At 42.4% G+C, this 12,213-nt stretch overlaps 1 protein-coding gene across 4 annotated transcripts in view; it reads left to right on the top strand.

Annotated features, from left to right (window-relative positions):
- The first annotated feature begins 1,071 nt into the window (after nt 1-1,071).
- Nucleotides 1,072-12,213, top strand: part of CPSF6 (cleavage and polyadenylation specific factor 6) — a 31,665-nt gene continuing 20,523 nt past the window's right edge. For all 4 annotated transcript variants that reach the window (XM_041411182.1, XM_041411181.1, XM_041411180.1 and 1 more), the window contains exons 1-2: nt 1,072-1,208; nt 11,505-11,714. In XM_041411182.1, coding sequence (XP_041267116.1) covers nt 1,149-1,208; nt 11,505-11,714 — 270 coding nt within the window. In that variant the 5' untranslated portion in view covers nt 1,072-1,148. The remainder of the gene's footprint in view (nt 1,209-11,504; nt 11,715-12,213) is intronic.

The raw sequence follows: 12,213 nt of genomic DNA, 5'->3' as shown, positions 1-12,213 counted from the left end.
AGTTTGTTTAACCAGGAAATTCCAATAAAAACCCCTTAAATATAGTATTTCTGTCTTCTGGAATTAACAGCAGGAATGACACAAGATCTGCAGTTCAAGAATTCATCATGTCACAAGTTGGATAAGAGCACCAGGAATAACCCAAGCATCTCCATACCTGAAATATATCTAGACTGTCAGCAGGTGTGCTCCACAACATATCCCTTGTTTTGGATCTCTGATTTTTTAGCTATGTTTTGGTCTTTTCATATTTCTTTTCCATGGGCACTTCAGTGTGGGATTGCAAGATAGACAGGGATGATCGGCACACAGGTCCAGGACCCAAGATGAAGCTGGAACACTTTGGAGGCTGATCCACACACTGTGAAGCACTCCCAGTCATGAAACAAGAAACCTGAGTCAAGCTAAAAATAACATTTTTATTCATTGCAGTGATGTTTTTATATTATTTTAATTCAGTCTGAGAAGCACAGGCTTCTTATTGTCAGCTTGTGATAAAGTAAAAAAAGCAGGTTTATTTTTGGATGTGGAACATAATGTACAAAGCAGAACATAACCTATTACGTAGAGCATTATGTGCACTGTGCTCCATATACCAGGAGATGTTGTTTCTAAAAATCACCTGGTGCTTAAACATGGATCCGGGTAACAGAACATTCATTCAAAATTAATTTGAAGCGGCCTTGCAACCCTAATAGTTATGAATGTACAACAAAAACAAGCAAACAAAAAACCTAACACCGAAAAAAAGAACACCGCTTGATGTGACACTAATTATCTTCGCTCTGTGATGTTCAAAAGAGAGCTCTGCAGCAGCACAGTACAGCCCTGGCTGAATGCAGTCCGGCGTGTGCCTGTTTTGTGTTCTTTCCGCGCACTTTACAGCGCTCCGGAGCCCAGCGCGCCCCTGCTCTGAAGACGCAGCACGGTGCTCCTTTTTCAGCCGATAATTACGGTCCCTGGCTGCTGGGCACCCAGCGCACGGACCTCACGGCCGGGCGCGGCACACGCAGCCCGCCGAGCAGAGCAGAGCAGAGCAGGGCCGGCGCCGCCGCGGAAGTGACGCCGCGCTCCGCCTCCCTGCTCCCTCCCCCTCCCGGCGGCGGCTCGGGAGCCGGGCGCGGCTGGCGGCGGCCCCGGGGGGGACCATGGCGGACGGCGTGGACCACATCGACATCTACGCCGACGTGGGCGAGGAGTTCAACCAGGTACGCGCGGCCGGCGGGCGCGGCCTTTCCGCTGCGCTCCCCTCCCTCGCCCGCCTTCGTAGCCGCGCCGCCTGCAGGCCCTCAGCGCGGCGGCCGCGCCGCCGCCATTGTTCGGGCGTGGCGGCGGGCCCGGCCGGGCGGAGAGCGCGCCTGGCGCTGAGAGGCTGCTGCTGCCGGCGGGCTGGACGCGCCGGGGCCGAGCGCCTTCCTTCCTTCCTTCGCTCGCTTTCTCGCTTCTTACCGGCCATCCTCCCCCTCTGCCTTCCCTTCTCAGGGCCCGCTGCAGAGGGCTCTCCCGCGCCGGCTCGGCGGACGGGACCCTCCCGGATGCGGCGGGCAGAGCGGCCCCTTCCCGCCGGCGGCGCAGGGGAAGCGCTGCCATTGTTCGCAGATGAATCAAAAGCCGCCGAGCGGTGGCTGTTTCTCGGCCGCGCTTTGCGGGGGAGGCGGAACTAGTGCGGCTTTATCCTGCAGCACTGGAGAAAGTATCCAGCGTTTTGTATTTTTCTTGTTTGTTTGTTTTTCTTGGTCATTATTATCTTCCGTTTTAAAAGGTGGCGTAAGCCTTTTTTAGAGTACGAGTTTATATTTTGTTGAGGAAATACAGATGAAATAAACAATTTCTCTGGATTATAAGTAGTACACTTTTCTAGTTTTTTAGGGGTTTTTTTTGTTTGTTTGTTTGTTTGTTTTTTTTTTTGCCCCTCATCTTTACCAAATAGCCGCGTGCCAGCTTTCCTAGCGAAACGCGATGTTTGTATCAGTTTTGCATGCCGTCTGTCCTGTTAGCGAGTGCTGCACTTCTCCAGGTTGAGTTGCCCCAGATTGCTTTGTTCGTGCCCCAGAGCATAAATAGCCGGGAACAAGTGCACTTTCGCGAACTTACGGGGGCACAGCTGTATGCCAGCGTGCCCTGCAGAGGACTGGGAAATAAGTAATGGCTTTGGAATTCACAGGTAATATGTAACTTTCTCAGCAACTTGTAGCTTTCTCAGTAGACTATTTCTACCGATATCGATTAATACAGTAATTCTAAGTATTAATAGTCTCATAAAGGTGTACTGTGAAAGAATGCCATACTAAAAGGAGATGATGAAAAGCACTGATTTGCTCTTAGTTTGTCTGCATGTGAAGGTTTCTTCCTTACAGTTGAAGACCCACTCTATGAATTTAAACAAGAATGAACCCTAGGACAGACACCATTCAGCAGAAGAGTACATTTTTTCAGATTCTTTGATAACTTGAATTTGGTTTAATTGATTCTAGATAAAACTGATAACAAAGCAGATTTTTCAGGGAAAAAACCCTCGCTTGAATCTGGTATTGTTAGTGTAAATTCATGTGTGCAGAAGCCCCCAGAGTAGAATAGTTACGTGCTGTAAGTATAGTGTAAAGACACAGTGGCGGAACGAAAGTGATGGGGATGTTCTGTTTCACTCACACGGTCCTGCTCTACTCAGGTCTCAGGTCATCATTACTGTTGATATTCTCTATAACCATGGTGCTATGAAAGAAGGGAGTCTTGTGATAATTTAGTTTAGCTTAATCCAGCAGGCAGGGAACCCTTTTGCTTTTTTCACTGTATTCACCCTCTTGGGTTTGCATTTCTGCAGTCTGTTGTTCCAGTTCATAAATCTTGCACAGTATAGGGCAGAAAGGTGAGAAGAGGCTAGTGCCCTTTTTCCATCAGCTTGAATTTGGGGGTTTTGTTTGTTTGTTTTAGGGGATTTTCTTCTGTGTTTTTGTCTTTGTCACACACCCCCAAAAAATTGCTGGTTTTTTCCAAATTTCATTTCTGTGACTTTCTATTTAAAGTAATATTGTTGAACTGAGCAAGTCTTGAGACAATATAAAAGTTTTACTGTGAGAGATTGATGCCTTTGCATTTTGTCATTTCCTTCTGTCATATGTGAAAGGTGACTTGTATTAGTTACTGTCCCTTAACATCACTGAGAAAAGGTGTGTAGAAACTTTTATTCCTGAAATGCTGTTCCTGATTTGAGGCTGACTGCTTGAATGGATAAGATAGAACATAGTTCTGTGGATGTGTAAAGATGACAATTAAAAAATGCTTTAGGGAGAGACTTATTTGAGTTATTAATTTATGTAGAGAGCATTTTACAGACACCATATTTGTAAAATAAACTGTCTTTATCTATTAAACAAACTTGTTTTTTGATTTTGTTGCTCTACAGTAATGCGACTTACTAATTTTTTTTTAAATTGGAGTATAGTGACCCTTTCCACTGGTTTTGGCAGTAACAAGGACTGAAAAATGTACTGTGGAGCTTGCTGTTCTTATGTATGCAGTACATAATTGTATTGATATCCAGGCTGGTACAGGACTTGTGTTTGCATCTGGAGTTAACCCTTTATTTAGGACTTGTGACTGGATACATTCCCTTGGTTGTTTTGTCTTGTTCTACACCTCAAGGTACTCATCCTTGAGGCTATTCTGGGATTTTTAATGCCTTTTTTCCAAGTAGGTGGAAGATAAGATTGTTCTGCTTGATTAGTACTAAATGAACCATAGGTTATAAAGGTGAAATAAAGACCACAGAGTCATGGGTTTACAAGCTGGCTAAGATGGATGACAGCTGTACACTGTCTTAAGTTGTATTTAGTGTTGGTTGCAATGAGCTGACTAACTTGATATCAGATGTTTTGAGTGAAAATGCATGTTTCCTATTCCAGCTGAATCGTCTTGTCAGTGTTGCCTCTTACTCTTTTATTAACTTATTGTTCATCAAAATAATATTTTTTGTCCTTGGGCTAACAGCTTTAGTCAGTTTGGCTCTGACCAGTTACATTTTTGTTTAAATTGTGGTTTCTTTTTTTCTCTTTTTCTTGGAGAACTTGCTTGAGTAATTTTTCATTTTTTTCTTCTAAGCTGACTTTCCCATCCAGCAGTCTTATCTATTTATTTAAAGTCTCATTTTGAGATGATAGCCTCATAAATGTAGTACTTCCTGCATGCATTGCTTGTGCCCTGTTAGAAATAGCTATTGCATGGAATATTTTACCTTAAGCATCTCTATACATGTCCTTACACATCTTGCTCTTCAGGAGAGGGAGATCTGTGATGCTTGTTAGAAATTACCTGCATACCCATAGCTGGGGATGACATTCTCTCAATGGCAAAGACCCTCGGTAAGTTGGGGGTACTTCGGGATATATTAGGGTGTGGTTTTATACACAAAACCCTAGAATTTTGCTGTCTGGTACAGAAATAATAAGGAGCTTGTGTAGGAGGCCAGTTTGGGTCTGACTTTGGGTCTGGCTGCCTGCCAGTTTGGCCAACAAACTGGGTTGCTTTTTTATGGTCATGAAAATTTGACCATGCATTATCAAGTTCCCTGATGCTCTGATCAGCTTTGCATTTTCGTGCTTGTAGGTTTTTGGTTTTTTTTCACATGTCCCCATGCATGTAGTTAAACAGTAAAAACTTTTATTGTAGACATGTAAAAATCTTTCTGATCAGAAAGAGGATGCAAAAGAATTTAGGTATATCATATTTTAGTGCAGTGGAAAAGGTGCTCACTTTGTTTATGCTCTTGGCACGTAAACTTGGGTAGTTGCATTGTGGATATGTCTAAACGTGCCTGTAGTGTTCTGTTTTGATATTTAAATGCTAACAAATTAGGCATGAAAGACTTTTCACTTTGTATTTTGTAACTGGATAATAAAACTGATTTAGATGGAATAAGCAGTTAAGAGGCTAATTATCTGAAAACTACAGTGTCTTAGGAATGTGTTAGTTATTGTCTTCAGATCTGTAACACAAAGGACATTTTTTGTGTGTGATAAATAATAAAAGCTAGAGGGGATGGACACATTGTGGTATAATAAATTTCTACTCAGTAGGGCTGTCCTGGTCAGAAAAAAACATAAGCTGGCAGACCTGCATGTGTTGCAAAATATGTACACAATGTGTGATGGCATATGCATTTTGTCAGTTCTGCTGAAAGGGGCCCTGGGAAGACATAACTTCTGTATATTGGTTAATACCGAACTCCAGAATAACTCCAGACCTTCTTATCTGGCACCTCTTCACTTTGTTTTAATGTGAACGGTGATACTAAGTATGTTTAGTTTGTATTTGTGACTACTTGTGAATGTTTAGTTATTCTTTGTAACTCTGTAATTGCTCTGTAATTTTTAGTTACAAGGGATCAGGTTGCTTAAATTTTAGTGCTGTGCCGTTTGTAGGACCAAGAGCATTTGGGCCTGCACAGGAAATGTGAATCCTATGGTCTAACAAACTTGCCCACTTCTGCCATAGGCAGTTTGTGATCTTAGAAGTACCAAAGATCGCCTTTTTTGTTCATGTTCCAGTTTGTATGTTCAGACAGTTAATCAAGACCAGAAAGATTTTTGTTTATGTGTTTAACTTGTTATTCTTCAGGACCTTTATTTTTTTCAAGTGAGGATACTAACATGTGTTTACAGTTTTTGACCACAAATATGGTAACTTCAGTGAAAAAAACAGTAAGGGGAAGCTGGATAGTTTAGTTGTTTGGGGTTTTTTTCCCCAGAAGCAGCAGTAAATATTTTTCATGAAACTTTATTTAGCTTGCTGTTTTTTAAAATATGTTTTTGGAGGTGTAAGTTAGTGTTTAACTCTTAAATTGAACAAAGTTCTGCAGAAAAGGCAAGTCTAACAGATGTATGGACAGCTTAAAGAAATTTTACATAATAACAAAAGCCATTTCCAAAACAGCATTCTTAAAGGAAGTAAGTGGTTGTGTGCAGCTCAGAGGAGCATGGCCACTAAGTTCCAAATGAGAAATAACATGTTAAGTTTGTCCCTTCTGGACATGAAGTTCATTGTGTTTATGGCTTTCATATGGGAATGTTTCACCCAATACCACCTATTAGCACAGAATGTGGAATTTCAGTCCTGATTTTATGATGAAGTATTTCAGACTGTGGTCTAGTGAAAACATAGCCTTTGGAAATGCATTGCTGTCTGATTTGGTTTTAGAGGGGGCCAGAACAACAGTGCTCACTTTGTTTCTTAGCATGTTTATCTGCAAGATTGTGAGTTACAGTAATTGAGAAGAAATAATTTCTCTTCATGCTTAATGTCCTTTTTGTAACTAAGGAAGTTGGAAGAGGTCAAAACTGGTTCCTGATACAGGCAGAGCACTTGTTTAAATAGCTGAGACTAGAGAAGCAACACTTCTGTACTTTTTTCCTCTTCTGCATCTGGGAAGGGAGAGTGTGTTTAGGTAAGTTTCTGCAGAACACATATGAAGGAGAAAGGGTTGTTGGATCTTGTGCAGCATCCACCAGGACACCTCTCTTCTGTTTACCATTGGAGCTGCTGATTTAGATCATTCTTAATCATTGAAGCACAGACCTTGCTGACAGATTGGTAACTGAATTGATTTCATGCTGGATGCAAAACCAGCACAATGTGAGAAGAAAAACATCAGGTTTTCTCTTGTGTCTTTATGTATTTAAATTAAGACACTGGTGCTATTGGGCCCTGCCCCCCTCTCAATTACATGCAGACTCTGCTGCCTTAATAATTCTTTGTCCACTGATGAAGACCTGAAAGCCTGTGTGATACAAATGATCTGTTTCAGAGGAGTTTCTTGTCTCAGCAGAGCTGTGGACTGCTGCCCACTCTGTTGTTTTGGCAGTGTTGACCTCCGAGAGATAGGTTAGTGTACATACATCTGCTGTAAGTTTGGTGATTGTGTTTTTGCAGGTCTACCAAGACTAAATTCTACTTCCCTGAAGTCATCATTCATATACATAAATGACTAGAGTTACTGTACATTTAGCTGAGGATTTCCTTAATTGCCTTGTGACATCAACCTTAATCTAGCTCTTAGATGTCATGTTTAGGCCTGTCTCAGGCAGTTCTGCGTACCTGATTTCATTAGCTATGGTGATAGGAGGAATCAAACTGAGAGAACTGGATAGACTAGGTGAAATATGAAACCCTTAATTTAATTGTGATAAGCTTACCTTTAGAGAGAGATTTTTCTCTTGAAGTTTATTGGGACAATGCAGTTTACTGAGGATTAAATGTACTTTATTAATAATGCCAAAATTCAGTTTCCCTGTTTGGGTTTTTTAAAAAATTAAATTATTTGTTTTAGTTACACTTTCCCTGTATGAGCAGTAGTTGATAATATTTTTATATTTTCAAGAGAGTGGATCTTTTGATCATGGTTGTGGGTGTCTTGGGTTTACAGCAAACACTGCCACCTTTGGAGCCTGTGTTTTGTGGAGTCCAGCTTGGTTCTCTGTAACTGCCGTATATGGCACCTTGAACTATTCTGTCTAGGATGCTTTAGTGAGATTCTGGATACAGATTCTTAATGGATGCTGAAATATCTCTGATACCAAAACCTGGTGGAGGCAGTTTCTGTTCTGGAGCAAGGTATTGAGAGTACAGGGAGCTGGGGAAGTTGGCTCGGGGGGGCAATTGCTGCTTGTGGATGAACTGGGCATTGGTCAGTGGGTGGTGAGCATCAGTGGTTATGCATCACTGGACTGGCTTGTGCATTATTTCATCTCTTTTTTTGGGTTTTTTTTTTTAATCATCACCATTATTCTTTTTATAATTTACTTTATTTCCGTTGTTAAACTGTTGTAGTCTCAACCTACGGGTTTTACCTTTTTACAGATTCTCTTCCCCTGTTCCGCAAGGTTTGGGGGGGAGGAGTGAGCAAATGCCTGTGTGGTGCTTAGTTACCAACTGGAGTTAAAGCACAATAGCCCTTTTTTGATCAACTATCACAGGGCTTGACAGGTTGAGAAAACAGCAAATCTGACTAGAACATGCTAGAATAAAATTGCTTTAAGCATTTGTTAATTAGTTTAATAGTTGTTGGACACGATCAATAATTGTTGATTTTCTGCTCTCAACTCTCAAGCAGTTGTTCTGCTTATTCTCAAGCAGTTTAACTCTGCACTTCCAGTGTGTGGTCCCTGTGCTGTTTTTCACCTGTGGGAACTGGTCTAAGGTTGTTATCTTGTGTTTTAACACAAGCAGTCTGGTCTAGTGGAAGACATTCCTGCCCACAGCAGGACGCTTGTAACTAGATGATCTGTAAGGTTTCTTCTAACTCAAGGCATTTGATGATCCTGTGAGCACTGGCATATAGTATAACAGGATTGCTGGTTGTGAAAGTAATCTGTTACTTGTACTCAGCTCTGCTGTCATCTTTGTACTTTGCGAGTGATCTACTGTAAACTATTAATGATTACACATTTTACCTTTCATACTCTGAGAGTTAACCTGCGGAGGAGACGTGATCCTACATATTCCCCTTCTCTGCCAGGCTAATGACAACAGCTCTTGAAAATTTTGAATATCCTTGGGATGTTGAAACATGGCCCTATTGCCAGGAATCGTGATTGTGTGCCAGGTCTTGTTTAGCATTAGACAACTATTTGCAGCTTCTCAAACCCTGTGACAGGCACTGTGGCTACTCAGGCCTTTGTGGCAGGTGCTGCAGGTGCTCAGACCCTTCGTGATGGGTGATGCAGCTCACCCAGAGCACCAGCCCCTGCTGATATCAGTCACCCCTTCTCATCAGAAGAAATGGACACCTTTAACAAAGGAGAACAGAGCAGGGCCACCACAAGAGCAGGAGGAAGAGGCGGAACAAGAGGGAACCAACCACTCAATCCCTATCCCTGAGAGAGCTGTGGGATATGCAAAAAGATTTCAGCCACCACCCAGGTGAGCAGGGGATCACCTGACTGCTTGGATGCTGGGGAACAGGGCTAGTAGCTTGGAATTAGAGGGTAGGGAAACCAAACAGCTGGGATCACCTTCTGAGGAAGGGGCATTGACAATGTGATTGGCAAAGGGCCTCAGCCTTTAGGAGGTGATCCCTGTGGAGTGTGAAGGAAAGACATCCCTTCAAGGAAGATGTTCTGTGTCACCCAGGGCCACCACAGTGGTATCCAGTACCTTTGTTATGACCCAGACAGTGTGCAATCACCCACAGACCCAGAAGAATTCCAGTGCATGTGACCCTTGTGGCAGAAACTTGTCTGAGCATGCCATTTTCATATGCTGGGTTTGCAGGAGTGTATGGATCCTGCACGTCAGGCCCACAAGAGTGGAAGGCTCTAGTGCACAGGGTACCCCAATGCCATGCAGCTCTGCAGGGGCAGAACCTATTTCTATTTCTGAGAGAGGGGGAACCCAACAGCTGACTAAACTGGAGACTGAAGTGAGCTGGACTGGGAATGTGTGGGAGAAGAACCCTTTGTCTCTTGCCCAAAGGTTCTGTGCATCCCTGGCACAGACTGCCTTAGGAGAGGGTATTTCAAGGACCCAAAAGGTGGGTGTTCACAACCACTGCCTTGGAGGTGGAGGAAGTTAAGCAGCTGCCTGCCTTGCCTGTTCTGTCGAGGGCACTTCTGTTGGGCTTGCTGAAGGTCAGTGAACAGGTGCTGGTTGCTACCATGGCATTGCACCAGCAGCCACATTGCACCAACCGAGACTCCATTATTCCCATTCACAAGCTGGTTTATCAACTGGAGAATCAAGCAGTGATCAGCAGGACCATATGGCCAGTGTGAAAATATAACAGAGAGCCACAGTGAACTGGTGGCCTGAATGAAGTCACACTGTGGCTGAGTGCTGCTGCACTGGACATGCTGGAACTCCAGTATGAGCTGCAGTCAAAAATTGCCAAGTGGTTTGCCACAACTGCCATTGCTAATGTGTTTCAGTAGCTTTGACAGGCCACAATTTACTTTCACTTAAAGAATGTCCAGTAGACCTGGAATCCAGCGCCCCAGGGGTGGAAACACAGCGCTGGCAATTTTCTATGGACTGATCCAGACTGCACTGGAACAGGGTGAAGCTCTGGAGCACCTGCAATACATTGATTGTATCATCATGTGGGCCTATACAGCAGGAGAAGTTTTTGAGAAAGGGAAGAAAATAGTCCAAATTATTCCAAAAACTGATTTTACCCTAAAACATGTTGTCAGACACCAATGGATGTGATCAACAAAACAGCAGCAATGTTTCCACCAACTCGTAAGAAACAAACACGAGCTTTCTTAGGTGTTGTGAGTTTTTGGAGAATGCACATATTCCAGATTGCAGTCTAATTGTAAGCCCTCTCTATCAAATTACCTGGGAGAAGAATGATTTCAAATAAGACCCTGAGCAACAACAAGCTTTTGAACAAATTAAATGGGACATAGTTCATGCAGCAGCCCCCAGGCCAGTCTGGGCAGGGTAAGATGTAAAAATGTGCTCTATACTGCAGGCAGGGCAAATGGCCCTACCTGCAGTATCAGGCAGAAAGCACCAGGAGAGACTCCAGGCCATCTCCAGCCCTCTCTTATGGAACTGGGAAGACAGAGTATCTGAGGCTTCCTATACTCCTGCTGAAAGAGATACTGGAGTCTAATCAAGGAGCTGCTTTGGAAGGGATTGGTGCTGAAGCACAGCTCCTCCAGCTCCCCAGCCAGTGCTGGGCTGGATGCTCAAAGGGAGGGTCTTCTCTACACATCATGCAGCTGGTGCTACATGAAATAAGTGGGTTGCAGTGACCATATAATAAGCTCAAATAGGAAATCCCAGTTGCCCAAGAATCTTGGAAATGATCATGGACTGTCTAAAAGACAAAGATTTCAGAATGTCACCAGAGGAGGAAATAACACTTGCTGAAGGGACCCCATTATATAATAAACTACCAGAAAATGAGATGCAATATACCTAGTTTATCGATGGGTGCTGCTGTGTTATAGGAAAGCATCAGATGGAAGAGCACCATGCCCAGTACATAAACTGGTGGGAGTTGGGTGGAAGAGGCTGATCAGGGACGGGTAGTTTATTTTATTTTGGTTTTGAAACGGTTCTTATTCCACAAGTTTTACCTTTTTCTGATTTTTCTCATCTGTCTGATGGAGTGTTTGGGGAGGGAGAAGTGAGTGAGCAACTGTGTGGTACTTAATTGCAATCTGGGATTAAAGCACAACACTTCTGCATTCTGATGTATACAATTCTGGGAGTAGGGTTTGTGGATTTTTTGATTTCTGCTTATATTACAAGGGCAAAAGTATTGGAATGGAAAACAGTGGCCAGAAGTATTTTTTTCCACAAAAGTTTAGAATGCAATAGGTGTCATAAGAATTTTGTGTTTTGATGTGGAGGAAACTGGTGCTTAGCTTTTCAACAGGATTGTTGTGTAGGTGGTTGATTGGACTTACTGTGTCTGTGGAACATGGCAATTAGCACAACTTTTGCTTCAATAAGTTTTAAGAGTAATATTAATTATAATCAAGATGTCTTTTTTATTTTAGGAGGCTGAATATGGTGGGCATGATCAGATTGATTTATATGATGATGTAATTTCTCCATCTGCAAATAATGGAGATGCTCCAGAGGATCGTGATTACATGGATTCTCTTCCGCCGTCTGTTGGGGATGATGTAGGTAAAGGAGCTGCACCAAATGTTGTCTATACGTATACTGGAAAGAGAATTGCCTTGTACATTGGAAATCTCACTTGGGTAAGTGTCTTACTGCTGTTTAGTTGTAGACAGGAATTTTAATTATAGACATAACTGCTTGTAACACTTTTTTGCTTTAAAATGTTTTATATGAATTATTATGTGTATCAAAACGCAGTTGTTTTTGTTGTTGGTTTGATTTTCTTTAATTTTCGTTTCTGGTTGTGGGGTCATTTTTCCTTTTACCTGAAATTCAGAGAGCCTGTCTGGAGCTGTCATGATGTCTTAAAAATGAAGAAAATCTTCAGTAAATATAAGCTTCAGAATTTCTGTCATGTTTTAAATGTTATGAAAGGATATTTGTGCTACTATGTTCTTAAGGTTTTCAGAGAACCAAATGAAAGAAGAGAACAAGTTTAAACTGTTAAATACTTCATGCCTGTAAACACTTTAAGGTTACTAAACAAGCCAAATTTTTAGTAAACTCTTGCTGAAGGTTTTAGTTTAAAAGGAGATTGCTCTGGGATTTTCTTGAAATTACTTTTCACATTTTCCCAGG

Source organism: Onychostruthus taczanowskii, unplaced genomic scaffold (genome assembly GCF_017590055.1).
Source record: "Onychostruthus taczanowskii isolate IOZ18803 unplaced genomic scaffold, ASM1759005v1 scaffold35, whole genome shotgun sequence".
In the NCBI taxonomy this organism is placed as follows: Eukaryota; Metazoa; Chordata; class Aves; order Passeriformes; family Passeridae; genus Onychostruthus; species Onychostruthus taczanowskii.
This window is presented reverse-complemented; position numbering and strand designations above follow the sequence as displayed.